Source organism: Leopardus geoffroyi, chromosome A3 (assembly GCF_018350155.1).
Source record: "Leopardus geoffroyi isolate Oge1 chromosome A3, O.geoffroyi_Oge1_pat1.0, whole genome shotgun sequence".
Lineage (NCBI taxonomy): Eukaryota > Metazoa > Chordata > Mammalia > Carnivora > Felidae > Leopardus > Leopardus geoffroyi.
Genome location: NC_059336.1, coordinates 86,476,576 through 86,502,946, shown reverse-complemented (window position 1 = coordinate 86,502,946; position 26,371 = coordinate 86,476,576). Strand labels below are relative to the sequence as shown.

At 39.4% G+C, this 26,371-nt stretch overlaps 1 protein-coding gene across 2 annotated transcripts in view; it reads left to right on the top strand.

Annotated features, from left to right (window-relative positions):
* The first annotated feature begins 1,132 nt into the window (after positions 1–1,132).
* GFPT1 (glutamine--fructose-6-phosphate transaminase 1) overlaps positions 1,133–26,371 on the top strand; it is a 57,728-nt gene continuing 32,489 nt past the window's right edge. Inside the window, exons 1-9 of one of the 2 annotated variants that reach the window (XM_045446319.1) lie at positions 1,133–1,347; positions 11,264–11,371; positions 13,773–13,880; positions 17,868–17,993; positions 21,255–21,313; positions 23,095–23,229; positions 25,133–25,194; positions 25,792–25,871; positions 26,076–26,129. In XM_045446319.1, coding sequence (XP_045302275.1) covers positions 1,341–1,347; positions 11,264–11,371; positions 13,773–13,880; positions 17,868–17,993; positions 21,255–21,313; positions 23,095–23,229; positions 25,133–25,194; positions 25,792–25,871; positions 26,076–26,129 — 739 coding nt within the window. In that variant the 5' untranslated portion in view covers positions 1,133–1,340. The remainder of the gene's footprint in view (positions 1,348–11,263; positions 11,372–13,772; positions 13,881–17,867; positions 17,994–21,254; positions 21,314–23,094; positions 23,230–25,132; positions 25,195–25,791; positions 25,872–26,075; positions 26,130–26,371) is intronic. The other variant, XM_045446320.1, reaches the window with a different exon arrangement.

The window sequence follows — 26,371 nt, the reverse complement described above, 5'->3', positions numbered from 1 at the left end:
CAAAATATTTGAGAATGCTGGCCCAGTTGGGAAACTGAGTAGCATTGTTGGAATGTAAAGTGCTGGGAGGTGGGGTAGAAAGACAGCAAATGTGAGGCAAGGTCAGCTATCTGGGGTCAGAAGTCCATGCCATGTTCTGTATGCCAGTCAAGTTTTTATTTGATTCCAATCTGGAGCCATTAATAGTTATGATAACCATCTACATTTGACTAAAGATACCATTTAAATCTTCCTAGAGCAAATGCTTGAGTAATAAATTCTCAAAAACATCATCTCTCTCTGATTAAGTCTGTCTTGGCAGGACCGGTGCATTAATTCACAGAATTAATCGTCAGTGAGTCAAATGTAAGGCTGTCAAATCTAAGCAATTACTAGTCTTCTCAGGTGGGCGATCAGAAGTCTGGGCCAGCAGAGTTTCATAAGTCCAGGAGCAGTGTTGTATCGTTTTGCCTTACATTTCCCCACCCTACCCCCTCTGCAAAAAAACTGGGGGTTAGGGAGGCAACGGATGGGGGTGAGGATACGGTGAGGAGGGCGTTTAGAGGCCAAGCATATTACATAGAGCTTAAGTAGGTAACTGAATTGCCTGTCACCCGAAAGACTGGCCGAACCTGAATGGCGCTTTGCATCAAGAATTTTGATACCTTTCCTCCCTACTTCGCTCAATTTTCTTTGCAATTTTTCTGCAGCCTTATGTTCCTTTTCCATCCTGACTTGTTTATTTGTCCCTCAGGGTCCCTTTTTTCAGGCCTCCCGCTTTCTTCCTCCTTTTTCCGCCGCTTCGTGGGGTGCCGGAGCCTGGGGCCTTGGGCTGCATTGGGCGCGCGCTCCAAGGCTATTTGCTTTGCTAACAATTCCATCCTGTTTCCTTAACGCCCGTCTTTCCCTGCCAGCCACCGAGTTTCTGCCTCCCCCACAGCGTGGTTCCTCCAGCTGCTCGCCTGGGGGCCAGGCGGCTCTAGGAACTCCAAGCGGATGCGGCCGCTGGCTGGTGCCACGTCTTCGCCGCCAGCAGGCCAGCGCCTGCGTGGGCTCGGGGGCGGGGCGGGGCGGCTCGGGGAGGCGGGAGCTGCGCGTGAGCGGCGCGGACGCGGCCCAATGGGATTCGCGGGAGGCGGCGGCGGCGGCGCGGTGCGCGCCGAGGGGCGGGGCCCGTCGGCAGTTGCTGGCGAGCCCGGGAGGCCGAGAAGGCTGTCGTTCCCTCGGCCGTCGCATCCCCGAGGGAGTCGTGTTCGCGTGCCCCCGACCCCCAAGCTCGCCGATCGCCCCCGAGGCTCCTGTGTACGCTCCTGACCTCGCCAGCCGCTCGCCGCTCGCCTGCGGACCGTGCCTTCTGCATCATGTGCGGTAAGGGGGCTGCGGGCGGGGGGCGTGTTGCGGGGCGGTGCTGGGGTGCGGTGCGGGCGCAGCCGAGGCCGGAGGCGCTGGCGGGAGCCGGAGTGGGGAGGGTGTGAAGTCTGGGTGCTGGGTGCGGAGGCCGGCCTGTGCGAGCGGGGGTGGGGGTGGTGGACCTAGTAGGGCACCTGAGAGGAGGGCGGGCCCTAGAGGGGATCTGGGGGGCCAAAGGGGCCGGTTTTGCGCGGAGAAGGAAAGCAGAAGGTAGATAAATGTCTTGGAAAAGGAGAGAGGGCAGAGGGAACTGAAGTGTGGAGGGGTTTGCCTTCAAAAGAGTCCATCAGGTGAGTGAGGCAACCTGTGGAACATCAGGTGAGATCTCTCGAACTTATCTTGCATTCTTCTAGGATTTATCTTTTAAATACATTTATTTTTAGTTGCTTTCTTTCGGGCAGGCCCAGTAGAAGACAGAACTATATATAGCTAGAGCTACGACAATGGCATTATAATACACAGTCTTACTTCCTGCTACCCCCTGTCTCAACAGAAACCATTGCTAATCAATAAGTTGGTGAATGGGCTTAGACCTAATCCTCTAGTGGAAGAGACCTGAAAGTGACCATAACATGCTTTATCACGTGCATTTGCACCCATTTAAAACACTTACCTATGAACAGTGTTGGTGCACATGTAATAAATGTTTTATCAAGAGCAGTTAAAACATAGGTCCTTTTATGCTGTTTTGAGACTTAGTAGTTTTAATGTTACCTAAAACTGGTAGTAAAGGGAACTGTCACAATTATATCTGAAATGATTGATAAGCACTAAAATAGGTATTAACTTGGCCATTGTCAGTAAAAATAATTGTATTCTTACCTCTTTCATTGAAATTTACAACTAACCTTATCCCTGGAAGAAGGAGTGCTTTTTTAAGAAGGGAAGTAGGATTGTAATAGAATTGAAGCTATCTGGGAAACTTATTCTTTATAGCCTTTTGGAAGAATACCCTAGAGGAGGTAGCTTGTACTCATTAGTTTATATTTTTCCTGTATTTAATTTTATACTAATTTCAGCTTCTGAAAATAAGGAGCAGGTTTAGAGTAGATTTAAAAAAACCCTCAAAAACAGAAACATCTATAAATAGCTTCTGAAATTATTGGATTGGAGCTGACTTTACAATCATGTATACTTTTGTTATGTCTGATTAGTAGAGTGGCTTTGAAAAACACATTAGTTTGTAGTTGTGAAGTAGTGAATTTGCAAAACTGGTTAATCCCCAAGATGACTTTTCCTGAATGATGAGGTGTGAGCCTAGTTAAGTACCAGGCTTTCTGCTTGCAGGTCATCTTGTTCCAGGAAAAAGGGAGTCCGAGTACCATAAAAGAAAAAGATTTGCTTTAGAAAGGTTCAGATAAGGGTGAGGCTGTGGGGGTGGAGACTAGATAAGTAAGAGTTTTCACACAGCCAACATCCCCATTCCATAGAGTTTTACTGCTGAGGAAACTGATGGGTTGTAAAGAAGTAGTATTTGGGGGGATGGGTGGGAGGGGAAAGTGGGTGATTGGCATTGAGGAGGGCACCTGTTGGGATGCCCCAATTGGTTTATTGTATGGAAACCAATTTGACAAATTTCATATTAAAATAAACAAAAAAAAGTATTATTTGAAGCATTTCTAAGGTCCTGCTTGTAACCCAGAACAGAGTTTTGCATGATTCTAGGAATGAGGTTCAAAATGTATTTCCTTTTTAATGTAAATTCTAAACTGAACTGTTAAGACATGGTCTTTATTTTCTTCCCGCATCTCAATCATCGAAATAGAATTTCTAGACAGAGGAAGTGAGTGGGAATGAAATTAGATGGGAAAATTTAGAAGTTTCTTTTTTCCATTTTATTTTAATTCCAGTACAGTTAATATACAGTATTATATTAGTTCCAGCTGTACGATATAGTGATTGAACAATTCCATACATCACCCAGTGGTCATCACAGACGGGTACCCTCCTTAATCTCCAGTACGTATTTTACCCATCCCCCCACTCATAGTTTTACCTTCTGATTACCTGCTGCCTAGTTTTCCCAAAAGATTATTTTGTTTCAACACTGTAAAATGTTGAAGCAGAAGAATGAAGGTTTTGTGATACGCTTTTTCCAATCAGATGTACCGATAAGACTGTCATAATGTTTACCAGCTTGTGTTGGGATGTTAATAGTGTTGCTCAGGAAAAAAAAGATTCTATGGTCAAGTAAATTAGGTAAGCAATAGATTAAACAGTGTTGAACTGGCTGTTTTTATTGGAGAGTTTCTTGGAACCTTTAGTGGGCTAATAAGTGTTGTGAATCTCCTAGAGAATAGTGTGCCTGTTTTCCAAATTTATTTTATCTTCTTCTTCTTGGTTCTTAGAATACATTTTGGCCTTTTTTATTTGTACTACCTTTTGTTTTGGTGAGAGATGGAAAGTCACTTAAGCTACCCTAACTTTTAGCAGATTTGCTGTTGTTTTTTATAAATGTAGGGTAATACTGTTCTTTTTTTTCTTTTTTAAAAAAAGTTTTTAATACATTTTTTAAAATGTTTATTTATTTTGAGAACAAGAGTGAAGGGGAGGGGCAGAGAGACACTCCCAAGCAGGCTCCATGCTGTCAGCGCAGAGCCCAGCGTGGGCTCAATCTTACCTTTCATGAGATCATGACCTGAGCTGAAATCAAGAGTCTGATGCTTAACCGACTGAACCACCCAGGCGCCTGATTTTTTTATGAATAAAAACTGCATTTCTTTCTTTCTTTTTTTTAATGTTTATTTTTTGAGGGAGAGAGAGATAGAATGTGAGCAGAGGAGGAGCAGAGAGAGGGAGAGACACAGAATCCGAAGCAGGCTCCAGGCTCTGAGCTGTCAGTACAGAGCCCGATGTGGGTCTTGAACGCACGAACCATGAGATCATGACCTGAGCTGAAGATGGAAGCTCAACCAATTGAGCCACCCAGGCGCCCCTCAAAACTGCATTTCTTAATTTAGTTTTCTGACTCTCTTTGTTCCTTTAGCGCTTTCAAAACAGTATTCTCCTCAGTAAGGAAAGCATGCTTGATCCAGTCACTGACACAGCACACATGGAATCACCACAGTCTCCGCTGACATGTTTTTTTCATTTTAGACAATCTCTAAGAACTATAGGTCTCACAGCACAGACTCCTCAAAGTTGGCCTTGGCACACACCACATGTGGATTTTGGGGCTTTTCCAACCTCCTTGGTATAAAGGTAAACAGTTATATTACCAGGGTTTTGGGATAGCCTAGCATTGTTAGAGGCTGTGTTATAGAATAGCCTGTAGTGGTATGTCAAAGGCAGGACCATTCTGAATACCTCTAGACATTGTCCCTGGAAGAGCAGGAATACCCCTCTGATCCAGTGGTGTATATAAATGGAATTTTGTAAATGAGGCCCTATTTAAATGCAGTAAGGGAGCTTATAATTTAAATCCTTGGGGTGCCTGGCTGGCTCAGTTGGTAGAGCATATAACTTTTGATCTCAGGGTTATGAGTTCGAGGCCCACATTGGGTATAGAGGTTACCTAAAAAATACCTTAGAAAGAAATAAAAGTATCCTGAAATGCCTCCTTAAAAAGATTTTTGTAATTGGGGTGCCTCTGTGGCTCAGTTGGTTAAGCGTCCGACTCTTTGTATTGGCTCAGCTCATGATCTCACAGTTCATGAGATTGGGCTCTGCACTGACAGCAAGGAGCCTGCTTGGGATTCTTTTTCCCCTCTATGTGCATGCATGCGCGTGCGCGCTCCCCCCCCCCCCCCCCCCCCCCCCGCTGTAAACATTAAAAAAAATATTTTTGCATTTATACTAAAAGCTTTGGAGTTATTGAGGGATGCTGAGACTGGCCGCTAGGGTAAATCATAGAACCAGTACTATTAATATATTCTTAGAAATTATACTGGATATAAAGTAGTCGTGAAAGAAAATGATTAATTGCTTAGTAAGTATTTCCTCAGTTGTGTTCTCTGGAAGGGAGAAGTTAATAGGTGCTGGTTATGAGCAATAGAAGGTGGGAGAGTTTTATAACACAAGTGTGGGAAATTCGGCTTTTGGAGAGTCACAATTAGCAAGATTAAAGTTTCTAGAAAGTTCTAGAAATAAACCTGTTAACTTGAACCCAGTATTTCTTAAACCTTTAATTATGGAACATTTCTTTCACTTTGTCCCTATTTAGCATCCTGCAAAATGGTGTTCTCTTTCTGTGGTTTGGGAATTTTTGACTGTACGTTTCAAGTACCTAGAAAGCATTAGAAGATATTTAAAGTGATGGCTTTATACTTGGTGCTTTTCCCTTCAGAGAGATGACTAAAATAAGGGAATTGCCTTCAAGGAATTGCTGTTGGATTGGAAGAAACAGTGGATACACCAGTGCAATACAAGGAATGCAACAGGTGTGGATGATACCAGGCATTTTTTGTTCATCATTCATTACCATGTTATAGACTACGAGTGGAATGAATAGAAATTCAGAGACTAGTTAGGCCAAGAATGTTTCAGGTAATGGGGCAGTACTCTTTTTTTTTTTTTTTTTTTTTTTAAGTAATCTCTGTACCCAACGTGGGGCTCCAATTTACAATCCTCAAATCAAGAGTCACATGCCCTATCGACTGAGGCAGCCAGGCACCACAGGAGCAGTATTCTTATGTTGAGGAATAGTGCCAGCTGGTAGACTGTGAGAGATCTCATTGATGGCATTTACCCAACAGTGAATGGAGTCAGAAATAGGTTGAGAACTGTTGCCATGGGGTTTGAAAGAAGAAATAAAAATTCTAGGAAAAAGGGCCAAAAACCATATTTAGAGGCTGAAGAGTTCCAAAGTAGTGTATTGACTTGGACAGAGTCTGCAAAACAAGAAGAATGTCATTCATGTTTGATATTACAGAGAGAAATTGTATTTGGCTCTAAAGAAATTATTAGAAAACTTGCATGTATGAAGGCAGAGGGATCTGAGTTTGTATTGAGGAGGAGGGAGTATTGTGGAACTGAGGTCCCCTGATAGAGTTGAAGAGTTGATTTCTGGAGCGGTGGTTCTTGACCTGTAAACTGTGAAGTTATTACAGGGTGTTCACTGCTTAATTCATACTTTAAGCCTTTTCTATAAAATTGTACAAAAGATGTTCTACATCATTGGATAATAAAAATTCAACCCACTATTATGTAGGGTCCTCAAAATATTTTGATGTTAATAAAAAGTTCTGTATGTAGAAAGTTGAGGAATTGCTTATCAAGAGTTATAACAGGTAGGAGAAACTGGCTTTCAGGGAGTAGTATGTGAAATGTGTCTCTATTTTGAGCTCATATAGAGGAATAAGGCACCTTGGAGTGGGTTTGCCATGAGGGGGGGACCTGTGCCTGGGACTCTGCTGTAGGCCTGCTCGAGGACTCCGGAGTTAGAACACAGTGGGCCCAGAGGGGCTGGTTGTCAGGATGATGAAAAATTGTGGTCTGATGGGATTGGTTAGACAGAAGCGGGAGGGATGGAATGTTGGACGGTTTGCAAGCAGGAAGTGCATGCTTTTTTTCCAGAAAGATGATGCCATAGGTAGGCTGTGAGGGAGTGTGTAATTAGAGATGTCAGGGTTTAAACAGTGCTTTGAGTTCCAGAGTGTTAAATGTGTAAGAGAGAAGTGTTACACAGAGCTCCTTCCAGCGGCAGCGTGTATTTACAACAAAGTTGGGGACACTTGAACCAGCATTTTTGTAAATAGGGAAAAGATTTTAAACACTTAAAAAGCACTACTAATTGAAATTCCTCATTTTGTCACTCTATGTTATAATTTTTTCTTGGTGTTTTCAGGATTGTAGAAAATGTTATTTCAAATATTTCCTCTTTTAAAGGACTCTTACCTGTAGAGTGTGCCTCTGTGATTATAGTGCTGAATATGTTTTATGACAAGCAACAAGTTGATGTGTATGTTTAATTGCAGCATTATTTGTAACTATGAAGAATCAGAAACACCTCAACCAGGAGGGAAATGATTAGGTAAAATAAATCTATTAGGGAGTAGTGTGCAGTCATTAAATAGAATAGGGTAGATGTGTATATACTGACATAAAAAGATAGCCAACATCCTAAGTAAAAGAAACAGTATATATAGAGTCGTCACATTTATGTGTTAAAGAAGTGCCCTTTAAAGCTATGTACATCTAGTTTTATATATGTATAGCTAAAGGACTGTACATATACAGAGGTTCATAGCTGAAGGATTCAGACAGTTTGTATGGGGATTAACAGTGGATAGCTCCCTTGTATGGATATACACAATTTATCCTGTAGCATTTGTGTACTTTGAATCTTTAATGATGATTATGAATGGATTATAACTTTCAAAATGAAAGTTAAGTGGCATTGCAGATGGATTTTGATACAGAAAGTATAAAATTTAGAGAATGAATTTGAACACTTATCACTGGTAAATTATACTGTCTGAAGTCTCAAAATATTGAAGGTGTCAAGGGAAAAAACATGTAAAAGTATTCTCATTTATAAGGACATAAATTCAGCCAGGCATAGGAACTTTAATAATTTAATTAGTCAACTAAGTTGCATTCAGTTTTCATTTCAGTACCGTTTAACAGCCTTTCAACCAAGTGTGTCTGTGACCCAGGTTGCCTCTGAATATTTCGTTAAGCAGGGTGCTCATTAGTACTTTTATGTCATTGACTTTAAGTTGCAATTTTCCAAGAATGATCCCTGTAGGTGCAAGCATCCACTTCATTTAGGGGATATTTATTTCAAGAATATTCCATTAATAAATAAGAAAACTTATATTTGGGAAGCACATGGTGATAATAGGAGAGGAAAATCTGTGCTCCATAAAACTAGTGTGTGTGGTATTGAAGCAGTTACCAAAGAGCAGTGGAGAGTTGATTTTTAGGCTTTTAGTAGTTAATCTAAAGAAGAACTGTTTGTGGGAGGTTTGAGAAGACAAGTCAAAGACCTGAAATGGGGCTCATTCTAGTGATTTCTATGCGAATAAGCACCATTTTGAGTTATGAATGCCTCCCTTGCAAACATGTCCTGTATGCCTGATTGGCTGGTTATTTGCCATTATATTTTCCCAGCTACCCCATGAGTATACATAACCCACCAATGCCAGCAGGTGCACTTGTCTCGGGCCAGGAGTCCTGGCGAGGGGCTGGTCTGTAAAATTGACAGGTTCAGTCTCTTTTATCTCTCATTTCTCTAAGCACGGATGACTTAGATTAATCCCCTCCCCTCTGTGTTTTCTTTTTCCAGCTCTGTTACTTTGATCTTAGAAAACTTTTCTGCATACGTTGTCCTTTTCTTCCTTTCAATTCCTGCCTGGTTATGTATGAGAAATGTTGCTCTGACTTCTTCCTCTATGCCTCGTCTTCTTTTCTTTGTTCCAAAAGTGAGCCCCAAAATGACAGTGATAATTACCGATAATAGTAGTGCTTCCTCTCAAGGAAAAAGCAGGTTTTGAATTGGAACACGATATGTAGTATTTTATTGAATTTAAGATGCCACTGATTGGGAAGTGCTCCATTATTATATAGATCACGAAGAAAGAGAATATGAATGTCTTAAAATCAATGCTGTCAATATCTAAAGCCCTGAAAAGTATTCTGAAGATGCTTTCAGAATATGATAGGCTAGATGATCTGATTGTCTTTACTAGTGACAATCTTAACATCACTAATAAGGGACCTACGGACAGTATAAAATACATACGTACATTGTGAGTAATTCTTGCCCTCAAATTTTAACCTAACTCAATCAAGTCTTTAGATCTGTCTCCCAATCTACAGGAACTACAAGGAATAGAGGAATTGGTTAGATTCTTTCTAGCTTAAGCAATTAGACACAGCCAGAAGGTGAGACATTCAACAAGAAAATTGGCCTCAGCTTGCCAGTAAGTTGGTGTCTGGGGGGAAGACAGGGCAGTAGGGGAGACCATTCTGGATTCAGAGAGACTTTTGAGACAGAACAATCAAATATGAGATGTGGTTGGCGTTCCTCATGCTGCTCTTTTTAAAATGTGGACTTCTGGTGCGCCTGGGTGGCTCAGTCGGTTGAGTGTCGGACTTTGACTCGGGACATGATCTCACGGGTTCATGCGTTCGAGCCCCGCGTCAGGCTCTGTGCTGACAGCTCAGAGCCTGGAGCCTGCTTCAGATTCTATGTCTCCCTCTCTCCCTGCCCCTCCCCCACTCATGCTCTGTCTCTCAGAAAAGAATAAATGGGGGCCCCTGGGTGGCCAGTTGGATAAGTGGTTGACTTTTGGTTTTGGCTCAGGTCATGACCTCATGGTTTGTGAGTTCAGGCCCCGAGTTGGGCTCTGCGCTCACGGTGCAAAACCTGCTTCAGATCCTCTGTCTCCCTCTTTCTGGCCCTGTCCTGCTCATGTGCTTGCTCTCTCTCTCTCTCTCTCTCTCAAATAAACATTAAAATTTTTTTTAAAAAGTGAATAAGCATATAAAAATTAAAAAAAAAATTTTAATGTGTATTTATTTTTAAGAGTGAGAGAGCGTGAGCAGGGGAAGGGCAGAGAGAGAGGGAGACACAGAATCCGAAGCAGGCTCCAAGCTCCGAGCTGTCAGCACAGAGCCCGACACAGGGCTCAAACTCATGAGATGATGACCTGAGCTGGAGTCGGATGCCTAACTGACTGAGCCACCCAGATGCCCCTAAAGAATTGTTTTTAATGTAGACTTCCTTTACCTATGTTCTACTGCTTGTTTTCTTTTCTGGTTCAGTTTGCATTGTACTAGTCCTTTTTATTCTAATTTTGTTTTTTCCAAATAAGTACTCCTTTTTTTGTGAATTCTCAGTAGGTGTTAACATGTACCGTAATAGTTGTTTATCTTTGGTAGTATCTGGTGAACAAAAGATTCCAGCCATTTTCCCTTAAGGAAATATCTTAGTCCATTTTTCCCTATTATTAAATTATTTAGGTTTTATTTTTCACATCTTTGATATTTATAAGTTGTTTATTGTTACTGATATTGATACCAGGATCATTGGATATAAGAAAAATTATTCCATCTATATAGTTTTGTAGGGTCCATGTGTTGCTTAAAATATTTCAGAAAATGTTTTAAACAATGCTCAATATATAGGACATAAACCACGAATTTGTTGATTGATTAATCTAAAAATTTTTTTTTAAGTTTATTTATTTATTTTGAGAGAGAGTGTGAGCAGGGGAGGGGCAGAGAGAGAGGGAGAGAGAGGGGGAATCGCAAGCAGGCTCTGCATTGTCAGGACAGAGCCCGATGCGGGGCTCGAGCTCCCAAACCTTGAGATCATGACCTAAGCCAAAGTCAGACATTCAACCAGCTGAGTCACCCAGGCGCCCCTGATTGGTTCATTTTTTAAGTTAAATTTTACCTGACAAAGTGGCAGTGATGGAAGATATGTGACTAGCTTTATAAGCTTTGCAAAAACTAAACATTTATTTGCTTTAGTCTTTTATATTAATGAGAAATACCCCTTTATAAATGTTTCACCACCTTTCAATAATTTGAAGTGAGAATTTTTCTTTTTTTCTTTCTTTGTTTCTTTGTTTCTCTTTCTTATTTCTTTATTTCTTATTTATTTTAAAGTTTAGAGAGAGAGTGCATGTGCACTGGGGAGGGGCAGAGAGAGAGGGAGAGAGAGAATCCCAAGCAGGCTCCACCCTGTCAGCACAGAGACTGATGGGGTTGGAACCCACAAACCATGAGATCGTGACCTGAGCCAAAATCAAGAATTGGACACTTAACCAACGGAGCCACCCACGTGCCTCTCTTTTTTAAAGATGACTCTAGCTTCATATTTCTGCACATCTTAGACATAATTATGCAGATGAAGATTTTGTCATAATTGTGTCAATTTTGTTTCATTAGTCAAATTTTTTATTAAATATTTGTTCATTTGCAGGTATATTTGCTTACTTAAACTACCATGTTCCTCGCACAAGACGAGAAATCTTGGAGACCCTAATCAAAGGCCTTCAGAGACTGGAGTACAGAGGCTATGATTCTGCTGGTATTTCCTTTTAAAAAAATATTATAGGTTCTACATGATTCTTGAATCTATATAAAGAGGTTTTGTTTGTTGCCTAGATTCTTTAGTAATGTTTATTTTTGAGTAAACATAAAAAGAATTTTTATCTTTTATTGTGTTCAAAGGGTTTATTCATGTAATTTCAACAGTATTACCATTTATATTACTTCTTATGGATATCTTCCTTTGTCGAGAATGTTACTATAAAAACATAAATCACCTGAGGCATGTTCATGGTAGAACAAAGTTCTTGAAGGCCTTACTTTATAAATTATCTTTTTTCTTTCTTGTAACTTTAATTTCTTTTTCTCTAAGATTCCCTGCTCTTGGCATATAAACTTGCCTGAGATTCTTCCACCTTAAATAAATGGCAAAGCAAATAAAAATACCTTTTTGTCAGCTTAATGGTGTATTCTAGCTCCTTTCCTTAACCATGTTAGGGGTCCCCAAGACCACCTCCCAAGGAGGACTCAGCATATAGTTGTACTCATGACTAGGATTTATTCCAGCAAGAGAATCCAGAGCAAAATCAGCAAGGAGAAAAGACACATGGGGTGAAGTCTGGAGGATATGAGGCACAACTTCTGAGCGTTCTCTCCTGTTGGAGTCACACATTGTGCACTTAATTCAGCCAGCTGTGACAACGTTGTGAAATGTGTATCACTGAAACCACTCAGTGCCCAAGCTTTTATTTGAGGCTGATCACATAGATCCCATCTGCCTAACACGTACCACAATTCTAGACTCCCAGAGTGGAAGCAGATGTTCAGTATAAGCCACATTATTTGCAGTTAATAAGGTGCAGTAAACCATTCTTTATCAGTTAGGTAACCCTCCTGAAATCCCAGGTTCCCAGATGCCAGCCAAGGGCCAACTTTGCAGGCAGACCTTTCTAAGGAAAGCGGTGTCAGGCTTGCTATGTTAAGCCTTTTCTGTACCTTTGACATTGCCGAATGTGATGGGTGCTTACTTTCCATAACTTCCTCAGTTAATAGAAAGTGAATTCCTCAGCTCCTTTGTTCATAAAATTCTCTTCTTCCTTAGCTTTTGGATAACACATATTCTCTTCTTTTTTTTTTTTTTATTTTTTTTATTTTTTTTATTTTTTAAAAAAATTTTTTTTTTTTCAACGTTTATTTATTTTTGGGACAGAGAGAGAGAGAGCATGAACAGGGGAGGGGCAGAGAGAGAGGGAGACACAGAATCGGAAACAGGCTCCAGGCTCTGAGCCATCAGCCCAGAGCCCGACGCGGGGCTCGAACTCACGGACCGCGAGATCGTGACCTGGCTGAAGTCGGACGCTTAACCGACTGCGCCACCCAGGCGCCCCAACACATATTCTCTTCTTAATATGCTGGTTCTTTTGTTTGCTTTGAGGGCTCCTTTTCTTCCACCTTTGCTTAAATATTAATATTCCTTAAGATTCTTTCCTATGCCCATTTTTCTTACTTTGTATCGTCATGGGTGAGCTCTGACTTCATCAGCCTCCCATATGTTGATAATGAATAACCCACATGTATTTCCCAAGCTGCAGACATGTATTTCCAGTTGCCTCTTAGAATTTTCTTCCTGGATAAACCATGATACTATAAACTTTGCATGCCCAGAAGTGAAATGAACATAATCCCCACGCTGTTCTTTCTGTATTCCTTTTATCAGCAATCATTCAACAAGTCCTGTGAGCCTAGAAGGTATCCCAGACCCAGCCTGCCTTCTCACATTGCATCCAGCCAGTTCTACCCTCAGTATCACTGATCTCTGTCTTCATCACCACTGTTTGGTTCAGGGCCTCCTCACTTTTGCTTTCCTGTAGCTATCATCTTCTGACAGCTGGTCCTCCCTTTCTCCCTTTCAGTCTACTCCGTTTCCAAAGAGAGTCTTCTAAACATTTTTGATTTCTCTACTTAAAACTACTCCATGCTTTTTTAGTACCTTTGGATAACTTTTTCAAATTCTTTAGAAACTTAAGTAGAATTTCGAGGAATGTGTTCCCTGATTGTCCTTGTGTATTTTGCTTCTGAGGTAGGTGCTGATCTTCTGGGTTTCTCCATGGTGCTCAGGGTGCCACCCAAACTATAGTACTTTTTTTTCCCCCCCAATCTGTGGTACTTGTATCATATAATCCAAACCCACACTGTATTGTAATGATTTGTTCCCTCTCTTCTGAGTAGACCCATTAGAAATTTGAAAATAAAAATTGAATTAATTTCATTTTTGTTTCTAGCAGCTATCATGTTTCTTGACATATAATAGGTTTTCAGTAAATGTGAATTGATGAACAAATGAATTAATTAGATGAAAAAATAATTTGTAATTAAAAGTTGTGTCTCACGATGATAATCTAAGTTTCTAAATCTAGCTTTTCTGCCTCTCGATGATTCAGGTGTGGGAGTTGATGGAGGCAATGACAAAGATTGGGAAGCCAATGCCTGCAAGATCCAGCTCATTAAGAAGAAAGGGAAAGTTAAGGCACTGGATGAAGAAGTTCACAGTAATGTACTTAGTTTGAATTTTGTCCCCTCTCCCCTCCCTTTGTTTCCTTCTCCCTCTCTTAACAAATTCCCTTTCCATATTTGGGGTTCATTTAAGAAAAGTGATGTTTAAAGTGGAAGGAAGGGAAGAAAAGTAGTTTTGTTATTATCTCTGCTAGTGTGCAGTATACCTTAGCTTCAAAAATGACCATATTAACTAGGGGAGGAAATTAACTAGGGGAGGAAATTGTGTTCACAGCAAGCTCAGTATCCGAAAATGAAGGAACCACCATCCCTGAGGAAGGCCTTTCATAGGGCAAAGGTATTTTTAGTGGTTCACTTATTCTAGTGTCTTCACTTTGGAGTAAATGCCTAGTTTGGACATATAGTCAGTCTGGATGTTGCCCTTTTTAGTAGGTCTGCTATAATTAGGTAACTATCATGTTTTCTTTCAGATTTTCTTACTTCCCTGGTATAAAGTAGTTGCCCAGAGATACATGCTACATTAAAGAGGATATACTTCTCAATATGTAGTTCATAACATTATGCTTAAACATTTTAATTTTTCACAGGAAACTTCAAAACAAAACGAAAGCTTTGAAGTAAATTGAAAAAAAAAAAAAACATTAAAAAAAATCTTCCACAAACCCCAGGAAGCAGTAGGTTTTTTATGTACCTGCTCAAAGGGATGTCATGATAAAGGAGTGCAGGTAGAAGGGAGAATGATAGACTTAGTCACTTTTTTTTCCACATAAGCCAAACATTTAGCCTTGTAGTACTTGTTTAACAAATTAGATCAATACTTACGTTGCGTGTATTGTGGGTAAGATTAGTTTAGGGATGAGGCAGGCACCCAAATAACTATACTTCAAAAACTGTAGTATAACTATTCGGTCTACTGCGTGTACCTGTATACCAGGCTGATTATATAGTTTCCATAGGAGAGAACAAACAAATTGCTTAAGGATTCAGGGGAGAGCTAGGTCCCACTTGAAGTCGAGCACTGTTGGAGAGACTTGGGATATATAAGGAATGCCTGCTGATTCTATGTGGGCAAAGAGGGTGAGAAGGGAGGACCTTCTGAATAGAAGAGCTTTGGCAAAGATAAGAATAGGGAAGCCAAATTTGATGGAGTGGTCCTTTCACTCTACATTATAGGTAGTTGAGTGTGGGAGGCTGGAAGGCAGATTGTGACCAGAATCACCATTTTTGTATAACAGCATATTGAGACTTGCCACCTCCTGAAGGAAAGTCAGAAAGAGAGTGGAGGATTGGGAACTTGCAGACATTGCTGGTGAATTTGTAACTGATAAATCACTTTGGAGAGGAAGCTGGCAGTATCTAAATGGAGATGCCTATACCCTGTGACCAAGTGCTTCCATTCTTGGGCGTATACTTGAAACTCTATGGATAAGGAGATAGGACAAGATTCATTGCAGCAAAATGGAGAAACAACCTAAATGTCTACCAGTAAGACAACAGGAGACTAAGTTGTATGTGGTATAGTGAATGAACACATGTAGCTTTTGAAAGGAGTATACTGGATCTGGTTCTGCATATGGGAACATGGATAGGTTGTGGGAACCTAATGTTGAGTGAAAAAATGACAAAAGCATCCTTAGAGATGTGTAAAGTTAGTACCATTTAAAAAACAAAAGAATACTATCATTTGTGGACACATGTTACTGTCTCTATTAGACATACAAAGGCACAGGTGGAGAAGTGCTCCATTAACCTGAGAATTCCCTGGGGAGGAATGGGATGGGGCCAGGGCATAAAGGAGGCACCAATTGCATTTTTTACATTTTAGATCTTAAAAAAATCTAGAGCACAAATGGTTAGATGTTAACATTTGTTAACTCTGGGGGTGGGTATTTGGATGTTTATGGTATTCACCTTGTTACTTGTAGCAAGTTTCAGTTTTTGACCTGTTAAGACAAAAGAGAAAGGAAGTCATTTCAGAAAAGGCCATTAGATTGGTTATCAGTAACTTCTGACTTCAGTAGTAATAGATAACATTTATTATTGGTGTGTCCCAGACATTCCACTGAGTGCCTTACTAGTGCTTAGTATAACCCATGAAGTAGGTAAAACTATCATCTTCATTTTGTAGATGAGGAAATTGAAACACAGGAGTAAGTACTGTCATAGAGAGTAGGTGCTGTCATTAGATGGTGTCGATAGTAAAGGCAGTGAGATTTGGTGGCAAAAGAAGGCTGTTATTCTAGGATGTGATAAAAATTTAAGGTTGTTTTACATTTTACATCATGAGATGTAAAGCACGAATGGCTATATGTTAACATTTGTTATCTCTGGATGTCATCCAGACTTGGGTTCCAATCCTGTTTCTGCTTCCTATTAGCTATGACCTAGGGCAGGTTTTCTGACCTCTTAGAGCCTCAGTTTCTTTATAAAATGGGGACAGTAGTACCTAATAGGGCATTGTGAGGATTCAGTAACAAAATGAATACTTCTTGAGTGCTTACTATATTCTAGCCATTGTGCTAGGCCTTGATGACACAGTAGAGAACAAGATAGGCAGACTCCTTGGCTCAGTGGGACTTACTGTCTAGTGAGATGGCCAGACAACAAACAAATATATAATGTTAGGTAGTGATAGGTGCTGTGAGGAGAAAATACAGTAGAGGTGACATTTGAGCAGAGACCACATTATTGTCTGAAGGCGGGAGATTTTAGGCAGAAGGAACACCAAGTGCAAAGACTCTATGTGGGCTGAAAGTCAGTGGGCTAGCCAGTGAGGGGGAGAGTGGCACAAGATGAGCTGGAGAGGTGACTGAGGGCTAGGTCATATAGGGTCTTAAGAATGATGGATTTTACTACATATGCCATGGGAAACCATCAGAAAATTTTGCATAGGGGATTGACATGATTTAACGGGGTCACTTTGGTTAGTGTGCAGACTAGATTGTACAAAGGAAAATTGGACATCGGGAGACCAGTTAGAATTCTGTTGAAGGAGTTTGGTTGGTGGTTGCTTGGGTCATATTGATAGGGATAGAGTGATGAGAAGTTGTTAGTATGTAGCATCAAGTAAGTTCTCAGTAAATGGTAGCTGTTGTTATTTGTAAAAGATGTATTGAGAGCTTTGATGTATAATTGTAGAGGGGTGGAGAGAATGAGAATGTAAAGGTAAGTAGGGGCCAGATGGTGAAGGGCGTTGTATCCCATGGAAAGGTACTGGGACTTTATCTTGTGAGAAAATGGCTCTCTGGTTCCATGTTAGAATTTGAGGATCTTTTTATAAATCCCTGTGACCAGGTTTAAGATGATTGAAATGGGTAGCTAGGGATGCAGACCACTTTTTAAGCAATGGAAATCTGTTCAAGGATTTTAAGCGTTGTTTCCTGATCAGATTTGTGTTTTAAAAGGACTCCTGATTAGCCAGTATAAAAACCACAAAGACTGCTAAAGTAAAATGCATGACTTTTCTATTTGAGACTTCTGAGCAGTTTGCTCTTCTTTTTAAAAAAAAAAATTTTTTTTTTAATGTGTATTTTTGAGAGAGTGAGAGAGAGACTGAGCATGAGCGGGGGAGGGGCAGAGAGAGAGAGAGGGAGACACAGAATTCAAAGCAGGCTCCAGGTTCTGAGCTGTCAGCACAGAGCCTGACAAGGGGCTCTAACTCACAAACCGTGATATCATGACCTGAGCCAAAGTTGGACCTTAACTGACTGAGCCACCCAGCCGCCCCAATATTTCTTTGTTTTTGAGAGATAGAGAGGGAGGGAGAGAGTGAGTGCACAAGCAGGGGAAGGGCAGAGAGAGGGAGACAAAGAATCTGAAGCAGGCTCCAGGCTTCAGCTGTCAGCACAGAGCCCAAGCAGGGCTCAAACCCACAGACTTCGAGATCATGACCTGAGCTGAAGTTAGATGCTTAACCAACTGAGCCACCCAGCTGTCCTGTAATAATTATATTTAAATATAGATTCTAGCATTATCTCTACAGCATGATTTAATATTGGAATTTTTCATTTTATATTCTTCAGAGCAACAGGATATGGATTTGGATATAGAATTTGATGTACACCTTGGAATAGCTCATACCCGTTGGGCAACACATGGAGAACCCAATCCTGTCAATAGCCATCCCCAGCGCTCTGATAAAAATAATGGTATGAACACATTCTGCATGCTTTGGAATGATTATAGAGAGATGGCTAATGGGAGAATGAAGACTCTTATGTTTTCATTATTTTAATTTTTTTTTAATCTGGAAAGTTTCGGACATAATCAGAAGTAGACGGTATGTAGAACCTGATGTATCTGTTACCCAGCTTTAACATTTATCAATACAAAATCAGTTCTATTTCTCTATATTCCTCCACTCAGATTATTTTGGCAGTTCTCCCTTTCTCTCCCTTTCCCTTGCAGTTTACTGTGTTGTTTGTCCTGTCGAGTTTCCTGCAATCTAGATCTTGCTATTTGTATGCATCCCATGGTGTCATTTAACATGTTTCTCTGCCCCTTCTATTTACTATAAATTGGTATGGTATTGATTTACGTGTGGAGGTATATAACGTTTAGGCATTTTTCTCTTTGTATTAGTGGCCATAGATCATTGCCAACATTAATTATTTCTTTAGGGATTTGTAAAATGGTGATAGTCAAATACTGTCATTCATTTTTCACTTATCTCAAATACTTCTATAAAAAGAAACTTCTCCATATCAACTGCTTAGTTACCCAGAGTTACAGATTGTATACGAGAGATAGGATAAATATTTGATATTTTCACTTTACCATTTTTCAAAGATGAAGTGGTTCTCATGTTCTAAGATAAATGAGTTTCTTTTTATTATTATAAACTCAGATTTAAAATATTGCATTTTTTAAAAACACGGAAGTAATAATGTATATTGATGTACAAATTTTCCCATCTTTGGCCTTTGGAGCTAATTTAGGTTGGTTCCTGAGTCCTTTTGACATGACACCAGTAGGCTTAACAGTCTTTGTTATTTTCTGGTAGGTTGAGATGTTTCAGGTTCATCTAATTTTGCCCCAGACTTGGAATCAGCCATTTCTGTAAGGACCCTTAGTTCCTTTTAGTGGAAATGGTATATAAAGACTAGAAACCAGGTGCTTATTAGAAGTGCTCATGCACCTAGGCCTTTTAGGTGGACATAGCTCTGTGGGTGGGTGCGTGCATGTAGAAGTTTAAAGATAAAACATGGCATAATATTACACTAACACTTCCCATTCACATCCAACGCTGGAAGGTTTTTACTTGACCTCCTTGCTCTGATAGATTTCCTTCCGATCACACCTAAAAACTCCATTCTTAACACCTGCAACATAACTTATTTGATTTATTATGTCATCTACATACAATGGAATCCTAATACCAACACCATAAGTATGTTTACTGTTCTTTGTTAATTTTTTGTTAGTATTTTTGTCCTTAGAGTGTATCTCTTTAGAAATATATAATCAAATTACTGTGTTTTCGAGTCACTTGGAATAATTCTCTGTGGTCGTGGTATAATCGGATACATTATGTTGATATGTTTTATTTTAATTTTTAGGGATTGACCATCTTTAAAAATTAATTTTATTTTGAACTATGTGCATAATTCTGAAGTCATATCAATAAAACAAATCATATTTCTTTTTTTTTTAATTTTTTTTTTTTTAACGTTTATTTATTTTTGAGACAGAGACAGAGCATGAATGGGGGAGGGTCAGAGAGAGAGGGAGACACAGAATCTGAAACAGGCTCCAGGCTCTGAGCAGTCAGCACAGAGCCTGATGCGGGGCTTGAACTCATGGACCGCAAGATCATGACCTGAGCCGAAGTCGGATGCTCAACGGACTGAGCCACCCAGGCGCCCCAAAACAAGTCATATTAAAAGAAGTCTAATTTGTATCCTATTTCCTCATCCTTATTCCTTATCTGTAGATAACCATTTAACACATTTTTTAGTCTTTAAAAAAATTTTTTTTTAATGTTTATTTTATTTCTGAGAGAGAGAGAGGGAGAGAGCATGAGCAGGGGAGGGGCAGAGAGAGAGGGAGACACAGAATCCGAAGCAGGCTCTAGGCTCCAGGCTCCAAGCTGTCAGCACAGAGCCCAAGGCGGGGCTTGAGCTTTAGGGCTTTGTATCTAGCAGTCAGCTGTTTATGATTCTGTGTTCCAGCAATAAAATGTTTTTCTTAGATTTATTTTTGTAGTATCATTTGGTGGTATCTTTTTTCACTTAAAAATCTAGTGAAAAATGTGTATTATTTGATTTGTAATTAATTTAATTCAAGCTCATTTAATATCAGCCCCAAATGTCAGATCTTTAAGTATATTTAAAAACATTTTGATAATTTAGTATTCTAATTTTACAATTGTTTTTTGTTTTAAGTAGCCTCCATGCCCAATTTGGAGCTTCAACTCATGACCCTGAGATCAAGAGTCGCATGCTCTAGAAATGAGCCAGCCAGATGCCCCAGCAATGAGCCAGCCAGATGCCCCAGTATTCTAATTTTAAAGAATAATTTTTAAGAATTTTAAATAAAAATCCATATTAGTGGTCTTTACATACACTGTTGAGGGCTATAAATATTGCCAGCTCCTCTAATCAAAAAGATGAAAATTATCTTGCCACATATGTATTTGATCTTGGAATGCTGTTTTAACATTAATTTATCTGACATTTTAAGAATTGTCTGGATCTCAGACAATAGTCTGAGTGAAATAGTGAAAAATACTATAGATCTGGATAGCTGATCTTTCTTTTTTCTTTTTTAATTAAAAATTTATTTTTATTTAGAGAGAGAGAGAGAGAGAGAGAGAGGGAGAGGGAGGGAGGGAGAGAGAGAGGAGCATGTGCCAGGGAGAGGGGCAGATTGGGGGAGAATGGGGAAGAATGAATCCCAAGCAGGCTCTGTGCTCAGGATAGCTGGTTTTTCTTATTCTTTAACTTCAGTTCTTAAACTCATTTAATGTAAATCAGGTAATTGTTTTAGTTTGAAAGTCTTTCTCTTTAAATTTAGGAATTTTTTATGCAGAAGAATGAATGAACAAAGAAGCGAAAATAATAGTTGTATTGGTCACCTTTTTGTTTTGCAAATGAAGAAACCCCAGTAAATTTACCCCTTTCTTAGGGTGGGATTAGATTAGTAGTTTAGCCACAAATGAAATTGATGTCTCTAGACCCCAGTTTATTATATTCTATACTGGATACTCTGTATCCACTTCTCTAGCACCGTGTGCTTCCACTAAACCACGTAAATAATGCTGCTGATCTACTCAAGGATAATCTGATAATGAAAAGTAGAAGATACTTGATTACACCTGGAATTCTAGCATGTGGCTTGATAGTTGTGGCTGTTGATAGTGTTTACTAGACCTGTAATTTTTTATCATCAATACTTTTTATCTCTTTTAGAATTTATTGTTATTCACAATGGAATTATCACCAACTACAAAGACTTGAAAAAGTTTTTGGTAAGTAAAGTAACTTGAAAAGACACCAGGCTTTGAGAGCAGTGAGTTTATTTGTTGGGGTTGCAGCAGCACCATCTCGGTATGATCAAGTAATTCCCAAGATGGCTACAAGGGTTTGGTGGCTTACTGGACTTTTCTTTGTGATAGTGGAATATTTTTGTTTCTTATGTGAATGACAAATAATTACTTTACAAATAATTACTTTAAAAATAATTATTTTATTTTTTAATTTTTTTTCAGTGTTTATTTTAGAGAGAGAGAGAGAGAGAGAGAGACAGAGCACGAGAGACAGGGGAAGGGGCAGAGAGAGAGAGACACAGAATGCGAAGCAGGCTCCAGGTTTTGAGCTGTCAGCACAGAGCCCAACGCAGGGCTCAAACTCAAACTGTAAGATCATGACCTGAACCGAAGTCAGATGCTTAACCGACTGAGCTACCCAAGTGCCCCATTGTTTGGCATTTTTAAAAGCTTCAGGGTATATAAGAAGAATCAGGACAGATTAAATGAAGGTTCTATGCCCTAAATAGCCATGTACTGTATAATGTTGTTCATGATGATGACCTTCACGAGTGCCTCTTGAGGCTGTCGAGTTGAACTTTTCTGCAGTGTTAGAAGCCTGTATCTGAGCTATCCAATGTAGTAGCCACTGTCCACATGTGGTTATTGAGCTGGTATGACTGAAGATCCAAATTTAAAATGTTACTTCATTTTAATCAGTTAAAAAAATTTTTTTTAATGTTTATTTTTGAGGGAGAGAGAGAGAGCGAGGGAGGGAGGGGTAGAGAGGGAGACAGAGTATCCGAGGACAGTTCTGAGCTGTCAGCTCAGAGCCCTACATGGGGCTGGAACCCATGAACTATGAGGTCATGACCTGAGCCAAAGTCAGAAGCTCAGTTGACTGAGCCACCATGCACCCCTCATTTTAATTAGTTTAAATTTAAATAGCCACATATAGCTAATGGCTATTGTATTGGATAGTGTGGTATCATTACCCAAGAAAGAATCATTATATTCATTATGGAATTATTGTTTTGTGGGTGTTATATATTCCAAAATATTTTAATTATTTAAAATTTAATTATATAAAATTCAAGTTATTATTTAAAATTATTTAATTATTTAAACTCTTGGGGCGCCTGGGTGGCTCAGTGGTTAAGCGTCCGACTTCCCCTCAGGTCATGATCTCGCAGTCCGTGAGTTCGAGCCCCGCGTCAGGCTCTAGGCTGATGGCTCAGAGCCTGGAGCCTGCTTCCGATTCTGTATCTCCCCTCTCTCTCTGCCCCTCCCCTGCTCATGCTCTGTCTCTCTCTGTCTCAAAAATAAATAAACGTAAAAAAAAAAAATAAAAAAAAAAAATCTCAAAAATTATTTTGAGAGAGCAGGAGCAGGGGGAGAGAGAAAATCGAAAGAGAATCTAACAGTGTGGAGCCTGATGTGGGGCTCAGTCTCATGAACCGTGAGATCACGACCTGAGTCGAAATCAAGAGTCGGAAGCTTAACTGGCCACCTGGGTGCCCCTATAATTTTCTTAATTTATATGTGGCATATATAAGTATATATAATTAAAAGCACATATTCAGTTGCACAAAATACTTCACTATTTTGGGTTTGCTATACTTAGATGGTGACCTTCATTTTGAACAATGGATAATGGGAAATGGTGGTCAAAAAATATTAGAAGTTGGTTAGTGAAATTTTTGAGGAAAAAAATTCTGTAGAAAAGATTTGGATATCATGAACATTTTCTTAAATGTGTCAATTTTTTTCCTTTCTAATTACAGGAAAGCAAAGGCTATGATTTTGAATCTGAAACAGACACAGAGACAATTGCCAAGCTTGTTAAGTACATGTATGACAACCGGGAAAGTCAAGATATCAGTTTTACTACGTTGGTGGAGAGAGTTATCCAACAATTGGTATTAAACCACACTTTTTTCTTTAAGATGGCTTTAACTATAATCCCTAGATCAAGAGTCGTATGCTCTACAGACTGATCCAGTGAGGTGCTCCTAAACTATAAGTTTTAAGTTTTTTAAAAAATGTATTTGTTTATTTATTTTGAGAGAGCGAGGAGAGAGAGAGTAAGCTCAGGAGAGGGACAGAGAGAGAGGGAAGAGAATCCCAAGCAGGCTCTGTGCTATGAGCACAAAGCCCAATGCGGGGCTCTATCTCAACAAACGGTGAGGTCATGACCTGAGCCAAAATCAAGAGTTGGATGCCCCTAAACCATGCTTTTTAAGATTATCGCCAACATTATCACAAACTCTTAAGATAAGCAGGAACTGTGCTAATTTCTTAAGTATTTTTGGCTTTTATTTCCCATATATATATTAGTATTCAACTTGAGAATTTTTTTTTTTTTTTTTAAAGTTTATTTATTTTGAGAGAGAGAGAGGCACAGAGAGAATGGAGACAGAGAATCCCAAGCAGGTTCCACTGTCATCGCAGAGCCCAACATGGGGCTTGATCTCAACGAACCATGAGATCATGTCCTGAGCCGAGATCAAAAGTCAGACACTTACCTGACTGAGCCACCGAAAGTGCTCTTCAACTTGAATAATTTTGAGAGACTCTGACTGACCACTCCCTTCCCACACACTTAAAACTCTACTTTTTCAGTAGTTTGTGTCATGAGAATTAAAAATAATCCAAAATCAAAGAGTTTTTCTAAAAACACATGAACCCATAGATACCACACACAAACATGTACACAGTAGATAAATTCAGGGGTTCATCACTTTCTTCCTACTCACTCATGTTCTCAGTCAGTAACTTAGCACAAGGGTAGCTTCAGTGAAATGCACACTCTGTTCTGGTATAATGTCTGCATGTCTCTGAGCCAGTATAGTCAATTCTGTGTTTTTCCTTATGGGGATTTTTCCTTGGCCTTGTAACACTATAGAAAAGTATTTCCCAGCTTAAGAAAAAAAAAAAAAAAGGCATTCTTTTTGATCCCGTCTCAGTTGTCCTAGTTAAAGATTAAGGATATCGGAGACTCACAAAAATCCAAAGGCATAGGGATTACTGTCCTCCCCACTCATAACTCTAGCTTTCTCATTTAAAAGCCCTTCACTTTTCTCTGAAGGTCCAGCCCTCACTTCCTCCTTCTACTCAAATCTTATGATGTCTGCAACAAAAGGAGGAGTCAGGAAGATGGAGAAAATAGAGGCTTGTTCCTTCTCTTTACTCAAGACAGAGTACTGTGCCTTTCCAGCCTTTTCTTGTTTCTATTCATTATATAACCCAGTTTGTGTTCTGTGGTGGTCCCTTATCTTTCCTACCTCTTGTTCCTTCTTTATTCACTCCTGAATTCCTTAGGTCCTGTCCCTGAGGAGATTGGATTGAGGGAGTGGTATGGTGTGCATGTTAATGATTGTGGTTGTGTATATTTTTATCTCTAGTAACAAGGTCAACAAGCATGGAGGTTAACAGTGGTATAAAATCACTGGACCAGAGAATGTTTTTGGATATTGAGCCGGGGGTCTTTTCTAATTCTCTCCTCTTTGCACTCTAACATCCGAGATAGGATGTATCTATTGAAAAGTGTTGGCAGTGTGTTAAAATAGTGTTTTAAGTAATAGTCTGTTTTGGAGCTACTATCTACTGAGTGTATTTCAAGAGTGGGCTTGGTTAAAAAGTGTCTTGGATACACCAAAGCTCAGGAATGAGTGTCTACCTAAAATTTAGACTTGTTTTTAACTTTAAAAAGAGCAGCATGTGAACAAAAAATTTCTGTGCTGAAGCCAGTATGTTTTAGGCATTTCACATTTTGGTAATTGATTGTAATAAATATCGCTAACGTATTTTTTTTCTTTATAGGAAGGTGCTTTTGCACTGGTATTTAAAAGTGTTCATTTTCCTGGCCAAGCAGTTGGCACAAGGTACATGCAGATTTAATAATGACTAATGATTGTATGCATTTTGAAACATTTGAATTATAAGTGTATTCTCTGTACATGATGGTTAACCTTTACTGTAAAGACTTGCCCTTTCCTAGATCTGCATGCCATATGTCGATGTTTATTTTCATATTCCCTTCCTTATCCATTTTTCACCACTCTTCCATTTCACAGAACCCCTTCACAAAGCAAATATATTTTGGCATTTTTAACTGGCCTTTTGTCTCTAGTGGGACACTGTGGTTACTTTGTGAATTTGGATATTGAATATTCTCTAATTTCAGGCCCCCAACTTTAACTTTCCCTATTTTTTGGAAGCATACATCCTAAACAGATTCCTAGAGAATTGTACTATCACTACTTTTGTCAGGATATTTAGGCCTGATCATGATGTTCTTTTTAGAACAGTGAGAAGCCCTAATGTTTGCAAATTCTGTTTATGCTGTGCTTTTGTTATACCTGAAGTCGAGCCTGGAGGCATAGTTTAAACATTATTTGAAGAATGTTGGCTCATTAAAATTTGTATCACTGCATTATTTATGAAAATGGCTTAATTCTGTCTTAATTTTGCACCAACAGACGAGGTAGCCCTCTCTTGATTGGTGTACGAAGTGAACATAAACTCTCTACTGATCACATTCCGATTCTCTACAGAACAGGTAAAAATTAATCTTACATAATGCCATGAGGAAACTGTATAAATTGAGTGCAGTAGATTTAAAGAATTGTTTCCATTAAATTGAAATGAATGCCTCTTTGGTTAGATCCACACATATGTATATGTAGTTCTGTCTAGACATGAAAAGGATTTGTTGTTGTAATTTCTCTGACGAGTAGAATTTTTTTCTGTTGTATATCCTTAGCTAGGACTCAGATTGGATCAAAATTCTCACGGTGGGGATCACAGGGAGAAAGAGGTGGGAAATGCACTCTGCATGGATGGGGAGGAATCTTACCCTCTTTTGTTCATTCTTTACTAATTCTTTGTTCTTGGAGTGAATGAATGTGCTGGGCCTCTAAAATGTGCTTTTTTTAATGGGGAAACATATTTTGACATTTTTCTAATTTGCAGAGTATATTTTGTCTGTCTGCTTTTGGCATTTAGAAAACTGCTTTTAATAATTTGTTTCTTTAAAATTTCTGAGATTGAAATTATAAA